The 18,996-nt window shown below is 36.7% G+C and overlaps 1 protein-coding gene across 6 annotated transcripts; it reads left to right on the top strand.

Annotated features, from left to right (window-relative positions):
• Positions 1-612: 612 nt before the first annotated feature.
• LOC104716459 (3-isopropylmalate dehydrogenase 2, chloroplastic) lies at positions 613-17,976 on the top strand. 6 transcript variants are annotated; one of them, XM_087480007.1, is made up of 65 exons: positions 613-717; positions 1,806-1,996; positions 2,089-2,123; positions 2,308-2,373; positions 2,668-2,934; positions 3,045-3,205; positions 3,291-3,341; positions 3,517-3,594; positions 3,696-3,767; positions 3,852-3,976; positions 4,200-4,296; positions 4,446-4,532; positions 4,618-4,727; positions 4,835-4,919; positions 5,027-5,072; positions 5,184-5,359; positions 5,440-5,530; positions 5,611-5,680; positions 5,787-5,994; positions 6,108-6,145; positions 6,232-6,282; positions 6,366-6,440; positions 6,624-6,701; positions 6,803-6,874; positions 6,959-7,093; positions 7,190-7,324; positions 7,487-7,555; positions 7,768-7,830; positions 9,228-9,282; positions 9,378-9,451; positions 9,544-9,601; positions 9,758-9,993; positions 10,101-10,175; positions 10,257-10,420; positions 10,566-10,638; positions 10,720-10,816; positions 10,947-11,028; positions 11,159-11,210; positions 11,459-11,511; positions 11,600-11,665; positions 11,753-11,837; positions 11,925-11,995; positions 12,090-12,184; positions 12,290-12,327; positions 12,455-12,550; positions 12,645-12,711; positions 13,055-13,208; positions 13,291-13,403; positions 13,550-13,631; positions 13,735-13,896; positions 14,037-14,125; positions 14,226-14,304; positions 14,403-14,499; positions 14,588-14,732; positions 14,848-14,944; positions 15,026-15,110; positions 15,195-15,249; positions 15,333-15,405; positions 15,514-15,543; positions 15,678-15,755; positions 15,838-15,931; positions 16,063-16,152; positions 17,278-17,354; positions 17,464-17,549; positions 17,646-17,976. In XM_087480007.1, coding segments are annotated over exons 25-32 (459 nt in total). In that variant the 5' UTR covers positions 613-717; positions 1,806-1,996; positions 2,089-2,123; positions 2,308-2,373; positions 2,668-2,934; positions 3,045-3,205; positions 3,291-3,341; positions 3,517-3,594; positions 3,696-3,767; positions 3,852-3,976; positions 4,200-4,296; positions 4,446-4,532; positions 4,618-4,727; positions 4,835-4,919; positions 5,027-5,072; positions 5,184-5,359; positions 5,440-5,530; positions 5,611-5,680; positions 5,787-5,994; positions 6,108-6,145; positions 6,232-6,282; positions 6,366-6,440; positions 6,624-6,701; positions 6,803-6,874; positions 6,959-7,092; the 3' UTR covers positions 9,762-9,993; positions 10,101-10,175; positions 10,257-10,420; positions 10,566-10,638; positions 10,720-10,816; positions 10,947-11,028; positions 11,159-11,210; positions 11,459-11,511; positions 11,600-11,665; positions 11,753-11,837; positions 11,925-11,995; positions 12,090-12,184; positions 12,290-12,327; positions 12,455-12,550; positions 12,645-12,711; positions 13,055-13,208; positions 13,291-13,403; positions 13,550-13,631; positions 13,735-13,896; positions 14,037-14,125; positions 14,226-14,304; positions 14,403-14,499; positions 14,588-14,732; positions 14,848-14,944; positions 15,026-15,110; positions 15,195-15,249; positions 15,333-15,405; positions 15,514-15,543; positions 15,678-15,755; positions 15,838-15,931; positions 16,063-16,152; positions 17,278-17,354; positions 17,464-17,549; positions 17,646-17,976. The 6 variants fall into 4 exon arrangements, with proteins under 6 accessions (XP_087336133.1, XP_087336134.1, XP_019089362.1 ...); XM_087480008.1 differs by lacking the exons at positions 613-717; positions 2,308-2,373; positions 9,544-9,601; ... (32 more) ...; positions 17,464-17,549; positions 17,646-17,976 and adding exons at positions 7,916-8,025; positions 8,133-8,217; positions 8,325-8,450; positions 8,627-8,922; positions 9,038-9,103 and having other exon boundaries at positions 1,860-1,996; positions 2,668-2,713; positions 2,872-2,934; ... (3 more) ...; positions 7,487-7,545; positions 9,378-9,441; XM_019233817.2 differs by lacking the exons at positions 613-717; positions 1,806-1,996; positions 2,089-2,123; ... (41 more) ...; positions 17,278-17,354; positions 17,464-17,549 and having other exon boundaries at positions 12,413-12,550; positions 12,645-12,916; positions 13,017-13,208; positions 15,514-15,596.
• Positions 17,977-18,996: the final 1,020 nt, after the last annotated feature.

Genomic DNA, 18,996 nt, shown 5'->3' with positions numbered 1-18,996 from the left:
CATAAATATATTATGAATAATCCATTTTTTCATAATACCAACACGTACTATCCTATTTAATTTGTATCTTGTTTCACAAAACCTTTTTTTTGGTACAAACGGTTCACAAATCTTTGTGGCATGGAACTAATACTTGAATTTGTTTGTGAACCACTAGAAATCAGAATGTTAATCTTTCAGATAATCTATTTGCATTTTCTGTTTCCACTAAGTATTATATTCTCTAAAGTCTCAATTCCAATTTAACCCCAGCTTATTAAAAGATATATAAGTATAATTATATTTCATTTGGGATAGCCACGCCCAATCGAAGCCATTGCTTTCTAGCTGAGAAAGATCGCTAGCTATAGAATTTCAAATTCTTATATATATGAGATGTTGGGATCAAAACACTATAGATCACCAGCAAGTAACAATGAGAGGCGGATACATATGTTCATCTGCAATTCTGCATGGTATAAACGTGTTAGGGTCTCGTTCATATCATCATATGACCAGTGACAATACGTGTTCTTTATCTCAATGCCTCACAACTTCCATTTGTCTTTGTACTACCGCGCATGTCTTCATTAGTGTAATCATATAGACTATAGTAAAATGTAAAACCACATTGTCACAAATGACAAATTAATCAAAACTAGTAACACATTGTCTCGTTGTCAGTGACACTAGCTAGTCACAGCACCAAAAATGATGAAGTCACGCCAGCTATAAACGGTAAGTATTCATCTCTTTTCACATGCAATAATAAAGTGTCAATGACAATACATGTGCATGTGGGGATTAGACGTTCTTGATTCTTCAAAGATTACATGACAGCCATATCTAGCTAGTATTTACAATTTATGAGTGGTGGTGTAAGATGAGGGTTATTGTTTAGTGGGTTTCAAAAAAATATAATCGTATGTGTTATAGGATTTTAGCCAAACCCTAGCAACTCAACTCTCCAAATTAATCGAGCTTTTTAGTCCATACTTTATTTGGTGAGAAATTAGACGATCGAAGTGAAAGAAAAGAGATGGTATAGAGTTAATATTAACTTTATTTTCGAGTGTATGAGGAGACTGATTTAATTTGGTTTGCGTTGATTTTCTAGCAAACGTATAGTTTATATTTCCGGTTTAGTTTGACTGACCAATGAATACATTTAAGTTGAATGAAAGAAAAGAAAAAAAAAATGAATGAATCGAGCATTAGCATACAATAGCAGTTGGCAAAAAAAAAAAAAAGCAAAATAGAAGAAAAAAAGGAAATTATGCATATTCGAAAAAAAAAATAAGAAGCCTTTGCTCGATATCAAAGAGACCAAGAAAAAGAAATATAAATCTCTCTAACGGTCACTTTGGAAATTTACCAGAGAAGAGAGGCGAAAGAAAGAACAAATCTCTCTAACGTTTGCTTCAGAATTTAATCTAAATTCTAAATCTCTCTAACGGTCACTTTAGAGAAGAAATATAAATCTCTAACGGTCACTTTAGAATTTAATCTTTCATTGATCTCTCTCTCTTTCTTTCTCTCTCTCTCTCTCTCTCTCTCTCTCTCTCTCTCTCTCTCTCTTTCTCCGTTGTTGTTTGTGTTCATTATAGAAGACATAACGATAGGTAATCCTTGATGATGATGATATATATATTTTTTATATACACAGATTACAACAGATATCATTCAACAACTCGAAAAACCCTAGATCCAGATCAAGGTCACCAAATCTTCCTAACCCTTGTTTTTTGTGTTCACTTCATCATTCATCATTCATCGCTAACTCTGTTTTTTTTTTCCCCCTTGGGTCGTGAATGATGACGAAGAAGATGATCGTTGAGGCCTGAAACGATGGCGTTTTGGAAATTCTGCGAATTGTGGGCTTTTGGTGTTAGTTGGCGACCCATAGGGTCCATTAATTGAGACGTCGTCGTTTTTTTTTGGAGCATCGTCTTCTTCCATCATCCCTTTCTCTTTTTTTCAAAACGGAACAGAGGAGAGAGGAGTGAGGATCTAAGAGGTACCTTATTCTTCTTAATCTCTACCGATTCGCTTTAGTTATTAGCTTTGATTGATTTATTTGACTCTTTCTCTCTCTCGTTGATGATTCAGAACACAATCGTCGCCAACGTGCTTGCTTAATTAAGGTAACAACATAATAAACTGGTTCTACTGATTTGATCGATGAATTTTATTATCTGTTCCTTTGTGTTGCTTTGAGATATTTGTTTCAGTGTTTCTCTTCATATTAAAATTCTTAAAACAATTTGCTTAACTGGGAATTTTTATTTATTAAAAACAATTTGCAATTTGCTTAACTGGGATATGAAGTGGAATTTTGATAATGGTGCTGGTTGTTCCTGTTCTCCTACCGTCACACCACATTGATATAGAGAGGTATGTCTGATTTAGCTTTATTTTTTTATGGTCTCACTATCTATATTGATCTTACTTGTATTCTTCTTGTTAATGACGAGATTTTGTTGTGACTTGTGGATTGCATTGATTCCATTATGGCAGGTAATGAATTCATTCGATGTGCCAAGATCTTCCAATTTCAGATTGTTGATGCGCTTTGATCAGATGTTGCATTTTGGCGAATTGTTTTTTCTTTTGGTGTTGCATTAATAACTTATAATTTATGTGGCTCAATAAATCCTCACTGACTTGCTTTGTGTTTCTGCTTTGAAGGTGGCTTTCTCCATTGCTATTTATTCTCAGCCTGCCCGTCGTTAAAGTTAACGCCTTACTTACAGTATCCCGGCTTAGTTATCTGTTTCTTTGTGTTGCTTTAAGTTTTGCTAATGATCAGTGCTTCTTCGTATTATTAAATTTGAAAACAGTTTGCAATTTGATTAAATGGGAATTTTGTTGTTGTATTGACATGATTTGAAGTGGAATTGATCATATGGTGTTGGTTCTTCCTGTTCTCCTAGTGTCATCACCACATTGATATAGGTATGTCTGATTTAGCCTTATTTTATGATGTCAAACTATTTCTCTTTGTGATTTCATTATCTTCATAACGTTGTTACCTTTATGTGTGTGTTTTGATTGCATATCCACAGCCTGACATCCTTGTTCGTGGTTTTGCTGGTTGGAATTCTACGTTTTCCTTCAAGGCACCCTCTCTTCTTATTGACACTCTTGTAGTCATTCCATCACTGATTGAATTGGGGATGCTTTTATTTGATGGATCTTTTTTCTCTTCTCTTGTCTACATCTTCAGGTCGTAGTATTCTTCCTCTTTTACCGATTTTTTTTTTCTTCTTTCTATATAAGTGAAAACACATCTCTGTCTCTCTTTGTTGCAGATCATGAGGAACCAGGATTACTGTGTTTGATTTCTGAGTTTTAACTTTCAGGTTACCTCACATCTTTACACCTTTTTCCCTATCGGTTCAATATTAGCTAGTGTTATAAAGTTTGGATTTTGCATTCTTGCCAGACATAAAGTTTTGACGTTTATGATTCGTTTTACCATTACGAACGACAGACTGTGGCTGGCTTATGATGATTATTTTGTTTCATATCTCACAGGAGGCTTTTGAAGACTATTGCGTGAATATCCAGTGATGTGTACATCCTCCGGGGGTGTTTCTGTCCCTATCAATATTGGTAATGTGTTGTGTTTGACTGCATATGTCTCTCTATTTAAGTGTTCATTTGGTCTTAATTTTGATTCACTTATTAAATCGGTTTGGTTGATAAAATGTCAGAGCTGGCCTGTACGTACGCCTAGGCCAGTTGTATCAAAGCTTGCTGCCAATACTCCTCTACTTGCTGGGCAGGTAATTACTCAATATTTTTTGTTTTAAACAGCGATAGTCAATTGAAGATGTGTGTTGTTGATTGCTTTCATTTCCTGTTGTCAGTGTGTTTTCGATCCCTTTTCACTTCAGTTCTTGGTTCCATCCCTGGTGATTCTGGCTGTGGGAAACCTGTTATCAGTCAGGCACAGCCAAAAGATTATATATGGAAGACGTTAAATAGTGGCAAGGTAAACAAAAGTATGCTCTGCTTATCGTTTTCAGAAGCTTAGATGCTCTGAAATGAAAGCTGAGAGTAATAGACCGTTTGTAATTTGTATTGAATGCTAACCATGACAGGCCATAACTTGAATCATTGTCCAATTAATGAATAAAAGCTTGGGATTATGTTTTGATTTTTGGCGTTGCTTGTGAATGTTGCTAGGAAATTTTTAATAAACATTTGTAGTACAGGTCGTTCCAGGATATGGCCATGGTTTTTTTTGGCGTTTCACCTCCTGGAGGAGACTTTTCAGATCATGTGACTTCTGCAACCCTTCGTATTGTGCAGGTAGTTATGTCGTTCATGGCTGCTTCCCTATCGTCCCTTGTAGATGTACATATTCACATATCTCGATTGAGATAAACCAGATGGTGTTTGGTTTTAGAACTGCCGCAGACTCGTATTAGCATTGTTTTTCTTTTTCTTTTCTTCTGCAGGTCTTCTGAGGTTTGGACAAAAAGCTTGCCCAGAGAAAACATTCTCCCTCTGTCGATTGGTTGATTTCCTACTCAAAGTATTCAACAGTATGCTTACGTATTCTCAGTTCAAACCTGTCTTGGTTTACTCTCTCAAAGTATATAACAAGTTGCTTTTTTTCTTTTTCTTCAGGCATTGAAATCTTTCTATGAAAAGTTCGATCGAAATTTCATCAACATCATCAGGACAAAGGCCAGAGAGGTTCTGCAGAGGAAAAAGACGATCTTGATGAAATTGTCCAGGTACATGTCACTTCGGAGAATCTATCTTACTTGGCAGGGTTTGTTCTCAGACCTCTATTTTATGGCCAAATCCTCTTCTCTTCTCCATTGTTCTTTCTCTCTCTCAGGTTCTGAGCCCAACACTGCAGTCAAGTAATGTCCAAGGAGCCTTCTTCAATCGGGCTCTTACTTAAGCTCCTCTCTAAACCAGAGGTTTGCTTTTTATACAGCTTCGCATATAATTTGGTCTCATTCATGTCTTCACCATCGTTCTTGCTTGTTGGTTTGGTCTAACTTCTTTTTTTTATCTGGTGTTTCAGGATCTCCGGTTCCCCGGCATCTTTGGCCAAAGCGTCGGGATCACAGGTTATGCTTTTACTTTGACGTTTGATTGAGCTTAATTCAGGTTATGCAACTTAATTTCATCTTCTTTTTTTCTTGATTAATTCTCACGTTTGATTGTCTCACTAATTGCAGGGAAAGGAGTGTCACAAACATACCAATGCATGAATTAGACCATGAGCAAACGCCCAAGAAGAAGAAGAAGAAAAACTCCTCAAGGTTTTTATGGCTTGTATTTGGAAGAGGATGCTTTGATCGGTTGGTGACTGTTTTGATGGCTTGTATTTTTCCTCTCTGCGGTTCATATTCAGGTAGTCTTCTTCCACTTAACCGTTTTTTTCTGTTTCTTTCTATATAAAGTGAAAACAACATCTGTCTCTCTTTGATGCAGATCATGAGGAACTAGGATTACTGTGTGGGAGGTTCAAAGAGAAAAAAAGAAAAAATTGTGGGAGCGTTTGATTTCTGAGTTTAACTTTCAGGTTGCCTCGCATCTTTACACCTTTTTGGCTATCCGTTCAATTTTGGCTAGTGTTGGTCATTTGTTTCTTGTGTTTCCCAGATGATGTTCTTGATTGGTACTCACATTTTCAGATGAGAGATCGATGGTTCACAGATTCTTTCCTACACGAGTTTGTTCTTAAACTTTATCCTTTTTAACTATTTTTTGGTATTCATTATGTCTTTTTAACGAAAATGTATTTCTCTTTTTAACCTTTGTTCTGTTTTATGTCTCAGTTTATTTTGAACTTGAAGGATGCCTTTGATCTGTCGTCGTTGTTGGTTCGGTTCTGTTGCCTCTTTGACGGTCCCCTCTTCCCCTTTTATTTTATCTTTAGTGTTCTTAGATCAGCTAATGTCTCTCGTTGATGCAGATTGTCTCTCTTTGATGCAGATCATGAGGATCCAGGATTACTGAGTTTGATTTCTAAGTTTTAACTTTCAGGTTACCTCACATCTTTACACCTTTTTGCCTATCGGTTCAAATATTGGCTAGTGTTGGTCCTTTGTTTCTTGCGTTTCCCAGATGATGTTCTTAATGTGTACTCACATTTTCAGATGAGAGATTGATGATCCACAGATTCTTTCCTACAATAGTTTGTTCTTAACCTTTGTCTTTTTTAACTATTTTTTTGGTATTCAATATGTCTTTTTAACAAAAATGTATTTCTCTTTGATGCAGATAGGAGGATGATGTGATAAAATCTTACCTTTGGTCTGTCATCTTTTTAAGGTTTCTTCTTCTGTGCTACATCTTTGTATTACCATCCGTCTTCATTACAACCACAAGTTAACATTTGTTCTCTTATGTCTCAGTTTATCTTGAAGGAGGATGCCTTTGATCTTCTTCTGAGGATGCCTATCTTGAAGGAGATTTTGCCACGATCCAAGGTTTGTTTTTCGTCCTCTTGACTTTTTCATTTATTGATTTAACATGTTTTTGACATAAAAGTTATAAAGTTTGGATTTATATTCTTGCCAGACATAAAGGTTTGACGTTTATGATTCGTTTTACCATTACGAACGACAGACTGTGGCTGGCTTATGATGATTATTTTGTTTCATATCTCACAGGAGGCTTTTGAAGACTATTGCGTGAATATCCGGTGATGTGTACATCCTCCGGGGGTGTTTCTGTCCCTATCAATATTGGTAATGTGTTGTGTTTGACTGCATATGTCTCTCTATTTAAGTGTTCATTTGGTCTTAATTTTGATTCACTTATTAAATTGGTTTGGTTGATAAAATGTCAGAGCTGGCCTGTACGTACGCCTAGGCCAGTTGCATCAAAGCTTGCTGCCAATACTCCTCTACTTGCTGGGCAGGTAATTACTCAATATTTTTTGTTTTAAACAGCGATAGTCAATTGAAGATGTGTGTTGTTGATTGCTTTCATTTCCTGTTGTCAGTGTGTTTTCGATCCCTTTTCACTTCAGTTCTTGGTTCCATCCCTGGTGATTCTGGCTGTGGAAAAGCTGTTATCAGTCAGGCACAGCCAAAAGATTATATATGGAAGACGTTAAATAGTGGCAAGGTAAACAAAAGTATGCTCTGCTTATCCTTCTCAATTTGTTTTGTTTTAAACAGCGGTAGTCAATTGAAGATGTGTGTTGTTGATTGCTTTCATTTCCTGTCGTCAGTGTGTTTTGGATCCCTTTTCACTTCTGTTCTTGGTTCCATCCCTGGTGATTCTGGCTGTGGGAAAGCTTTTATCAGTCAGGCACAGCCAAAAGATTATATATGGAAGACGTTAAACAATGGCAAAGTAAACAAAAGTATGCTCTACTTATCCTTCTCAATTTGTTTTGTTTTAAACAGCGATAGTCAATTGAAGATATGTGTTGTTGATTGCTTTCATTTCCTGTTGTCAATGTGTTTTCGATCCTTTTTCACTTCTGTTCTTGGTTCCATCCCTGGTGATTCTGGCTGTGGGAAAGCTTTTATCAGTCAGGCACAGCCAAAAGATTATATATGGAAGACGTTAAACAGTGGCAAGGTAAACAAAAGTATGCTCTGCTTATCCTTTTCAAAAGCTTAGATGCTCTGAAATGACAGCTGAGAGTAATAGACTGTTTGTAATTTGTATTGCATGCTAACCACGTCAGGCCATAACTTGAATCATTGTCCAATTTGTGAATAGAAGCTTGGATTATGTTTTGATTTTTGGCGTTGCTTGTGAATGTTGCTTGGAAATTTTTAATAAACATTTGTCGTGCAGGTCGTTCCAGGATATGGCCATGGTTTTTTTTGGCGTTTCACCTCCTACTCAAAGTATTCAACGGTATGCTTACGTATTCTCAGTTCAATCCTGTCTTGGTTTACTCTCTCAAAGTATATAACAAGTTGCTTTTTTTCTTTTTCTTCAGGCATTGAAATCTTTCTATGAGAAGTTCGATCGAAATTTCATCAACATCATCAGGACAAAGGCCAGAGAGGTTTTGCAGAGGAAAAAGACGATCTTGATGAAATTGTCCAGGTACGTGTCACTTCGGAGAATCTATCTTACTCGGCAGGGGTTGTTCTCAGACCTCTATTTTATGGCCAAATCCTCTTCTCTCCTCCATTGTTCTTTCTCTCTCTCAGGTTCTGAGCCCAACACTGCAGTCAAGTAATGTCCAAGGAGCCTTCTTCAATCGGGCTCTTACTTAAGCTCCTCTCTAAACCAGAGGTTTGCTTTTTATACAGCTTCGCATATAATTTGGTCTTATTCCTGTCTTCACCATCGTTCTTGCTTGTTGGTTTGGTCTAACTTCTTTTTTTTATCTGGTGTTTCAGGATCTCCGGTTCTTGCTATGTAAGTTGACTTCTCTGAATACAATACTTGTTCTATTAATGTCTGTTTTGTTTGTTTCTGGCAGCATTGGTGTTCATATTTTAGGTGTTGGAGTGTCCGGTAATAAGGTATTTGCCTTCCTTCTTTCTCTTATTTTTTTTTTTTATCATAAATGTGGATAATGACTGTGATGTTGGTAGATTTTTAAGTGATATGTTTATGTATTATGATTGATTGCTTCACTAAAATTTGTTAAGGCATTAATTGTATATTAAAATCCTATTTTTGATCCTTGTTTATGTAGATAAAGAACAGTACGTACTACGTAGCATCTCCATCTTCGGCTTCAGTTTCCTCTACAACGTTAAGGTATAGAAGAAGACCATCACAAAAGACTCCAGCTCCATTAGGTGGCATTGCAATGTTACACTTTTTATTTTTTTACGTAACGCTCTCTCTACTGCGAGTAAAAACCACATCACTATTCATCTCTTCTTCTTTTTGTTTTTGTTCTATTTTTGTTGTTGTTCTTGGTGACGCTGATGGTGCGGTGCCGTGAGTGACATTCATCTACTGAGTTGTGAATTCGTCTAGGGTTTGGTCTCTTCCTCTCAATTGTTTTTTTATTATGTTCATATTTTTACCTCTCGCTCCCTCTGTTTGTTTATTCTTCTTCCTAATCTCTAATTAAGTAAGTTTATTCGTACTCTTGCAGGTGGTTTTTTGGAAGCGAATCATCATCGCCCGCTCCTCCTTCGGAATTTTCACGCCTCCTTAGACGGTTTGATTTATTTAACATGTCTTTGTGTATGTTGTTGTAGATAAGATTCCTGGTGGATTATGCTATTATTGATCGCTCTCGCTCTGTTATTCTTCTTCCTTACGCGTCTCTGATTGTCTTGCAGGTTGTTTTGGGAGGGGAATCTATGATCCGATCATCATCGTTCGCCCTCTTCTTGGGTTTGGTCTCTATCTTTCAATTGAATTCTTCTTCTTCTTAATGCGTCTCTGTTTTTTTGTTTTGGTTCGCCTAAGTAAGTTTCTTCGTCTTGCAGGTGTTTTGGGAGAGAGAGCGTCTATGAACCGATCCTTGCTTCCCCACTTCTGAGTTTTCACTCCCCCCCCCCCCGTATTTGTTTTTTTGTCCTTCTGTTGTTGTATATTCTGGTGGATGATGCTTTGATCGATATCGCTATTTGCTTCTTTTTGTATGTCTCTTAGGTCTGCTACTAAGTCTGGGCTCCTTTGATGCACAAGGCTCGACATTTGATTTATTCAGGTTCTTGTTCTATTTCCCTTTGTTATCTCTTTCTTTGTTTTTATAAACTAGATTTTGAATTTTGGCTTCCTGAGTTTTGGACTGTGCTATCAGGGACTTTTCAAACATGACTTGGTCCTTTTGATTGGATGTTTTCCATGTCTCTCTTTGATGCAGATAGTCCAGGCACCGAGATTACAGTGTGGGAGGTTCCAAGTGAAAGCATTGTGGGAGTGCCTATGCTTTCTGAGTTTAACTTTCAGGCTACCTCGCATCCATAAACCTTTTTGCTCTAAACGTATCTCTATTATTTGTTTCTGAATATTACTTGTCGTTTTGTTATTTCAGGTTTTGGATGATGCTTTTACCAATCAATGATTGCTTTGACTGATCTACCTCAGGCGTTCTCATGGGTTCTTTGCTCTAAACGCATCTGTATTAGTATTTTGTTTATGAATATTCACTTTGTTTTTGTTGTTTTTTTCTTCCTAATAACATGATTCCTACTTTGTTATTTCAGGTTTTGGATGATGCTTATATCAATCAATGATGACTTTGATTGACACGCTTCTTCTCTGTGCTGTGTCTTTAGAGGGTTTGTTCTTCCTCTTAACACGTCTTTTACTTCTTCTTCTATTTTTTTTTTTTACCTTACGTTTCTTTCTTAGTTTTGCAGGTGTGTTTTAATTTGCAAGCGAATCATGCTCTGATCTAAGGATTAATTGCACGGGATGGTTGAAGCTTCTCTGAATACCATACTTGATCTATTAATTTATGTTTTGCTTGTTTCTGGCATTAATGGTGTTCATATGTTAGGCGTTGGAATGTCCGGAGAATAAGGTTTGTCTTGCTTCTTTCTCTTCTTGTTTTTTATCCTTAAATGTTGAAGGTGACTGTGATGTTGGTAGATTCTAAAGTGATCTGTTTATGTATTAGTATTGATTGCTTCACTGAATTTTTCCTTTGTTGTTCCTTGTTTATGTAGAGAACCGTAGCATCTCCATCTTCAGCTTCAGTTTCCTGCAAGCCCAAAACCTCTGTGAATTGGGATGATGTTGGTTAGTGTTATCGTATGCTAATCTTCTTGTTTCCCTTTTTGATGGAATATGTGGAAACACACTTATGCTTAATTATTGCAGCTGGACTTGATGGAGCTAAACAAGCTTTTCTGGAGATGGTTTATACTACCCGCAAAATGAAGAAATTTGTTCACTGGTCTTCGGAGACCAGCGAGAGGTATAAATTTGCAAGTTTGGCTTCTTCACTTCGCTTCGCTGGTGAAAGATATATTACAAACGAGTTTGTTCGTATATCTTTTCCTCTCATACAAAAGGCTTAACACCTTCAGGCAATACTTGTTTCATAGCTTCAGTGCTGCAATGCTTAACTCACACCAAGCCACTTCTTGAGAGCCTTCTCTCATACAAGAGTCAAAAACCCTTGTAACTGTAAGACTCAAGAGTACTTTGTCCCTTTTTTTTAACTAGTTTTTGTATTCAATGTCTTTTTTTTACGAAATTATCTCCCTTTCTTTAACTAGCTTTTCGGGGTCTTACTAGTCAATGTTTTTTTAACTAGTTTGATGGAGATGGTGGATGCACCGGGACTGATATGATAAACCTTTCTTCAGGTATGTCATCTTTTTAGTTTCTTCTGTGCTACATCTTTTTATTATCATCTTCTTTATTACAACCACAAGATCCGTTGTTCTGTTAATGTCAAAACCCTTGCAACTGTAAGACCCCGAAAAAGGAATATTCTGTTTTCTCGATTCTCTTGCTGTGTACACACATTCAGATGATCATCAATTCCTTCCTATTTACTTTTTCCTTTTTAACTAGTTTTTGTATTCATTGCCTTTTTTTTAATGTCTCTTAGGTCTGCTAACTCTAAGCTCCTCTGATGCAAAAGGCTGGACATAGTTTATTCAGGTACTTCTTCCTCTTTCCCTCTGGTAATATATGTCAGCTATCTCTTTTTTTAATTGACTGGATTTTGAGTTTTTGACTGTGCCATCAGGGACTTTTCAAACATGATTTATCTCTTGCTCTTCCTTTTATCGATGAGTGATGGTTTTGATGGATGGTTTTTGTCTTCTCTGCACTATATCTCTCAACCGATTTTTTTTTTCTTTCTATATAAGTGAAACATCTCTGTCTTTCTTTGATGCAGATCGAATAGGGACGGGATTACAGTGTGGGAGGTTCTGAGAGAAAGCATTGTGGCAGTGCGTATGATTTCAGAGTTTAACTTTTAGGTTACCTTTCATCCATAAACCTTTTGCCTAGCGGTTGCTTTATCTAATATGGGCTATTGTTGGTCCTCTGTTTCTGGTGTTTTCCAGATGTTCTTGCTGTGTACACACACATTCAGATGAGAGATGTTCCACGATGTCTCGATTGAGAACTGCCGCAGGCTCGTATAAGCATTATTAATGTTTTTTTACCTGTCTTGGTTTCCCTATCTCGAATTCTTGTATATAAAAAGATGTTTTTTTCTTATTCTTCAGGCATTGGAATCTTTCTATGAGAAGTTCGATCCAGATTTCATCAACATCAGCACAAAGGCCAGAGAGGTGTTGCAGATCTTAATGAAAATTTCCAGGTACGTGTCACTTATCCTTGTATGACTATTGGCTTGAGTTATAGAAGAAAACAGTCTTAGCACATAATTCTATCTGTGATAAATTCGTTGTGTTTATGCGTGCAGCTTGTAGGAAAAGATGCGCTAGCAGAAGGTAACAAAATGTAAGATTTCTTGGCTCCCTTCGTTTTGGTTTAGTTCTCTCTCTTTCTCTAAACGGGTTATATTCACTCACTCTCAAACAGGTAAGATTTCTTGTGTGTTCCGTTGTTTTTTTTTTTTTTGTTGCAGGGAAGCTCAATCGTGGTCTCTCCATACTTAATATAAGCTGTTGCAGCAAGGCCAATGTCTGACTGTTAAAGAGACTTTCATTTTGTGTGCTCTGAGGTGATGCATTGAATCGGTAATTTCCTTTTTTACTCTCTCTCTCTTTCTCTTTTATCTCAATGCTCGTTTCTTTCTTTTGGGTGAAACGAAACAGGTGTTGTGTTCGTGTTCCAAACTTAAGGACGATGAAAACAACATCAAAACACTGATGGATCAAAAAGGTAATCAAAATTGGTCTTTTGTGTTTCATATTCCGCTTTTCCTTTATTAAAGTGAAACGAAACAGGAGTTTTTGCTCTTTAATGGGGTTTCTTTCTTTCTTTTGGGTGAAACGAAACATGTGGTGTGTTCCTGTGTTCCTACCCGGACTGACGATGGTTTATTCGACTCTGCTTTTTTCTTGTCATTCACCTGGCGTTTCTAACTGTAAGTAACAACATCATTCAAACTCATTAAAAAGGTATATATACAAATCTTAATTAATGGTCTTGTTTCTTTCTTTTTTTTCTTCTTTTGGGTGAAACAGGTGTGTGTGGTGTTCCGTGTTCGTGTTCCAACCTGAAGGGCAATGACTCAGACTTCTTTGGAGGACCAAGTAGATTCAGAACATAAAAACGGATCCGACATGAAGCCAGAACTAAGGTGTCTGCTACATGTTCTTGATCACACCTTCTTGCTTCCTCTACCAGCAACTCAGCTTCTCTCTCTCTCCTCCATGGTTTGCCTTCCAACTTTGCTTTTCGTTTTGATTTCTTATGGATCTGACAATGTGCCCTTAATAACATGTCTCTTTCTCGTAGGTGCATGTTGGCCATGGAGGATACACAAGGAGCCAAGTGAAGAGCCCAGATGTTTGTTCTGTTGGCTGGTGGACTCGAGGTAGGAGGCTACAGAGCCAAACTCAAAGGCCAAGGTTCTATTTTTATTCTTTGTTTTCTATCTTACAGGTTTTTATGTTTCCTTCCCTCAATTGTTTTCCTAGCCAAACTTATTCTCTGTTTTTCCTTTCTTATGGATCCGACATTGTGCCCTTTGTAATATCATTTCTCTTTCTCGTAGGTGCATGTTGGCCATGGAGGATACACAAGGAGCCAAGTGAAGAGCACTCAAAAAAATTCAGCATTTACTCTTCACTGGAGAGGTACAGGTTTCGAGTATTTTTTTAATTATATTGTTAATTGCTCATAGCTTGGATGATTGGTTCACCCTGCTTCTAACAATTTTGGAATCTTTGATTTATATAGGTGATATTTCCATGGATGTTTGATGAGATTCATGCCTTGAAGCCATTCAAAGCTGCCGCTTATCTCTTGGCCAGCCAAGAAGGAGGATTTCGCCTCTCCATTAATGTCATTTCTTATACTTTTTTTTTACAGTTAATGGATGTTTCCGCCTTGAAGAGAGAGGTAGTAGAATGTGTTGATCTAATGATTGTAAAAGATTTTACATGAGTCAGTTTAATTAGTTTATTAAAATTCTAAACTGATTGTAGTTCTTGTTTTTCTCATTATGTAGTGTGACAGTATCTTTATATATGCATGATAAGGTATTTATTTTGGAGAGCCAAGGGGGATAAAGACCAGTGCAAATGGCGAAGAAGTTGGGTTCAACACTGAGGTTTATGCTACCTACGAGGTACATGATTGAAAATTTCAGATACAGATTTCCGTGGATAGATTGTTAAGTACTACGGACTAATATTTTAACGCATTTCTTATGTTCTCCATATTGATAGAATTGCTCATGTTGCCTTCAAGACAGCTCGGAAACGGCGTGACAAGTTGTGTTCTGTTGACAAAGTTAATGTCTTGGAAGTATGGTTGACAATACATTTTCCTTTACTTGTTTCCCTCTCTTTTGTTTCTTGTGGAACTCATATAACACTGATGCCAATGCAATTTTTTCTCTGCAGGCCACTATTTTATGGATGAAACGAGTAACAACACTAGCCTCTGAATATCTTGATGTATGTCACATATGTATGTGGACAATGCTGCGACCCCAAACAGGTACGTGTATTTGCCAACTAGTCAGCGTTGATAACGGTTTGGAAATTGTGTAAATACTTCCAATGAGTTGATTATTTCATATGTGCAGTTTGCATCATTGCTACAAACAACAAATTTGGTGATATATTATCCGGTGAAGCTTCAGTGATCACATGAAACATTTGAGTGCTGCCATCTTCTAGTCTCCGTGATTCGATATAATATAAAACAATCTGATCTTTGAGTATGCAGTAGTATGATCTTGTCTAAACATAAACCCTTCATGTTTAATACAGCGACCTGGACTCTTTGAACCTTTACATGGTTCTGCACCTGATACTGCTTGACAGGTTCTAACTTTATTTTCAGATCAATTGGTTCCTACTATAGCTTTCCAGGTCTCTCTGAGTGTTAAATGTAAATGGAATTTTGGGTGGTGGTTTCCTCGCTGCTGGATTATATTTGAGTAAACACTTACCTACTTGTCATTTTCTCATCTTTGATCTCACCAGTATATTCAAAGTTTTATGTGTTTTGTTATCTGCAGATTGTACTGTTACAGGAGGCTTCCTTCAAGGCTTCAACATTGGCTTTGATGGACACGTTTCTTCTCTGTGCTACTTCTTCAAAGGGTTTTGTTCTTCCTCTTAACACGTCTTTTACTTCTGTTTTTTTTGTTGTTTTGTTTGTTCCTTACATTTCTTTCTTCCTTCAAGGCTTCAACATTGGCTTTGATGGACACGTTTCTTCTCTGTGCTACTTCTTCAAAGGGTTTTGTTCTTCCTCTTAACACGTCTTTTACTTCTTTTTTTTTTTTTTTGTTTGTTCCTTACGTTTCTTTCTTCGTATTGCAGATCTTTTGGAAGCAAACCATGATCCAATCATCACGTTTCTAATCCATATTATTTTCTTCAAGCGTTCTCATGGGTTCCTTGCTCTAAACTCATCTCTATTTGCTTCTTTATTGTCACTTTGGTTCGGTGGTTTTGTCTTATCTTTTAGTTACATAATGTCGCTTTTGTTTTGTTGGTTTAGATTTGTGGAGGATGATCTTGCGATTGATCGGTGATGGCTTTGACTGATCGTTGTCACTCTCTTACTCTTGTTGCTCTTCTAGAGTTTGGTTTCTAAATTGATCATTCAATGCTTTTTTATTATGTTCATGCGATTTTAACTCTACTTGGCTCTGTTAATTTTAGATTGTGGAAGAGGATGCTTTGATCGGTTGGTGATTGTTTTGATGGCTTGTATTTGTCCTATCTGCGGTTCATCTTCAGGTAGTCTTCTTCCATTTAACCGATTTTTTCTGTTTCTTTCTATATAAAGTGAAAACAACATCTCTGTTTCTCTTTGATGCAGATCATGAGGAACTAGGATTACTGTGTGGGAGAGTTCAAAGAGAAAAAAAAAACATTGTGGGAGATGTTTTTTGATTTCTGAGTTTAACTTTCAGGTTGCATCGCATCTTTACACATTTTTGCCTATCAGTTGTTTTATTCAATATTGGCTATATTTTTACTGTTCACAGATAAGCTAATGTTTTTCTTTGCTTGTATTTGGTCGTGGAATGTGGAGAATGTGAAGGGGGTACGTAGTTCCATTTTGTTAACTTTTTATCTACAGTATTCTCTGTTACCTCGTTGGTGTTGGTGGTTTCTTCTCTTTTCCTTGGAGGTATGGTCATTTTTTCTTCCCCTTTACTCTTTTTCTCTGTCTGATTTCTTTTCTCTCTCTATGTGAATTTGAATGATGCAAGTAGAATTTCTGCTTAGACTTTTTTGCCTAGATTCCTTTCAAGTCTACAAGTTGTCTCAACATGGCTGAACTTGGGGCTTCCATCTTTTTTGCCTAGATTCCTTTGTCTATCTGTAATTTTCTTCTGATTGTTATATGTTTATTGGGTATTTTTAAGCTTTGATTTCCTTATTGGTTGCCGCAAGTAATGATCTAAATTGGTATATTACATTTTTGTTATTATATCTCTTCTGAGTGTCTTCCAGCTGGATATATATCTTCATCCATCACTTGATTCTGAATTTCTGATCCTTTGCAGTCTATTAACAGTCAGATGAAAGATGATCATAAGTTCTTTTTTTTTTATATGGGTTTGTACTTGTTTTTTGTCCTTTTCAATATGGATATGTCTACTAATGTAGTTTTTGTATTGAATATATTGGTGTCTTTTAGGATTGTCCTAGTATGAGCTCATCTTATTATGCAGAAAGCTAGACATATTCTTGTTACACAGGTTAACAGTAAGATAACAGTAAGATATGGACATATTCTTCAACATTATTTCGCCTTGTTATATATGCTTGTGATTGTGGTTTTTTTGTTTTAATCCTACGCTCATATGCTTTTGATGATGGTGGTTTAAATGCTTGTGTTTGGGATGGTGTTTTCTCTTTCTGTGTAAATTCATTATCTTCGTATAAGAATTTGAGTGATGCAAGTAGTTCTGTTTGGACTTGTTTGCCTAGATTCCTTTAAATTCTACAGTTTGTCTCAAAAGGAATGAACTTGGGGCTTCCATCTTTGGTTGATTCAAGTGTAATGAGCTTCTTTTTCCTGGCTTTGATTGATTGGTTGTGTCACACGTATTTCTCTTTTGCGGGTGTCCTTTTCCCCAAATTCAATTCCTAAGCAGATTGTTTGTTTTCTGTATGAACGATACAGATTGTGGAGGCAATGGGATTTTTATGTTGAGTTGAATCTATCTTCTTGCCTATCATTTTTTTTCTCCCGAATAACACAACTTCCTGTTATATTAACAATTACCTCTGTTATATTCTGTCTCAGTTGATCTTTGATCTCTCGGCGTTCCATGTTACTTACCTCTTTGCCGGTTTCTTATTTCTCTCTGATTCGTTATTAGGGTTTGTGAAAATTTTGATTTAGATCTTAAATTTCCTTCAAAACGAGTTTTTTTTATTATACTTTGTACTTTGTTAGTAATTTTGTAGTGAATGTTTATATGTCTTGTAGGTCTGCTTAAGGCTAGACCTGTGGTTTAAGATCACCTTTCATTTGAATGTCAGATTACTAACTGGTTTCTTTCCCCTTTATCTCTGGTTGTCTTAGCTACAGCTCTGTTTAGTGTTTGATCATACTCTCATATGCTTGTGACGTGGGTTTTTTCTTATATGAAATACTCCCGTCCTTTATAGGTATATTGAGGATGCATGGGAGGCTAGTTTTGGTATAGCCACGCCCAATCGAAGCCATTGCTTTCTAGCTGAGAAAGATCGCTAGCTATAGAATTTCAAATTCTTATATATATGAGATGTTGGGATCAAAACACTATAGATCACCAGCGAGTAACAATGAGAGGCGGATACATATGTTCATCTGCATGGTACAAACGTGTTAGGGTCTCGTTCATATGACCTGCAGTGACAATACGTGTTCTTTATCTCAATGCATGCCTCACAACTTCCATTTGTCTTTGTACTACTGCGCATTGTCACAAATGACAAGTTAATCAAAACTAGTAACACATTGTCTCGTTGTCACTTGTCAGTGACACTAGCACCAAAAGTGATGAAGTCACGCCAGCTATAAACGGTAAGTATTCATCTCTTTTCACATGCAATAATAAAGTGTCAATGACAATACATGTGCATGTGGGGATTAGACGTTCTTGATTCTTCAAAGATTACATGACAGCCTAGTATTTATAATTTATGGGTGGTGGTGTAAGATGAGGGTTATTGTTTAGTGGGTTTCAAAAAATATATAATCGTATGTGTTATAGGATTTTAGCCAAACCCTAGCAACTTAACTCTCCAACCTCAAAATTTCTCTTCGTACGCCCCTCCCTCCCACTCATTCACTCTCTGTCTCTCTCGCTTTGTCTGAATTAACACTAATTATTTTCCTGTTTACGAGTTTCACTAAACTAAGATACCTCAATTTGTTTGCGGTCGTGGCCCAGCCGTAGCAGCAAACCGAAACAAAATATGAAGGGAGCTCCGAAAGCTGGTGGTTTGGTAAAAAGATCCGATGAGGAGTGGCGTGCGGTTCTATTTCCTGAACAGTTTAAGACTCTTATGAAGAAATTTATTGAGTAACTGAATCCAATCGTTTTTCCTTCCTCCTCTTATTCTTCTAATTTTTTTTAGGTTTTATTTCGTTTCTTAAGCTGCACGTTTTAGGTTTGAGAACGTTAAATTTTGTTTTTGTTTTCTGACTGATAATTATAGGAAGAGAGGATCAGGAGAATATGTGAATCTCTTCGAGGAAGGGAATCTACTGTTGTGTTGGTTGTGGAAACCCGGTTTATGAATCAAACACTAAATTCGATTCCGGTTGCGTTTGAGATCATTTACTACAAACGATATCGTATTGATGCTGTGCCTTTAATTTTTTTTTTTTAAATAAGACACCGAAAACTCGAACTCACAACCTTTGATAACTTTAACATGTCTTTACTAGTTGATCTCACGACCACATTCAACTTAAAAACCCAAAAAATCATTTAAAGCTTATGTCAATCTTAAGCAAATATGGCAGAAGATA

Source organism: Camelina sativa, chromosome 2 (assembly GCF_030686135.1).
Source record: "Camelina sativa cultivar CO46 ecotype springtype chromosome 2, ASM3068613v1".
Lineage (NCBI taxonomy): Eukaryota > Viridiplantae > Streptophyta > Magnoliopsida > Brassicales > Brassicaceae > Camelina > Camelina sativa.
Note: the sequence above shows the minus strand (reverse complement) of the source record. Positions and strands in the feature narration are given on the sequence as shown.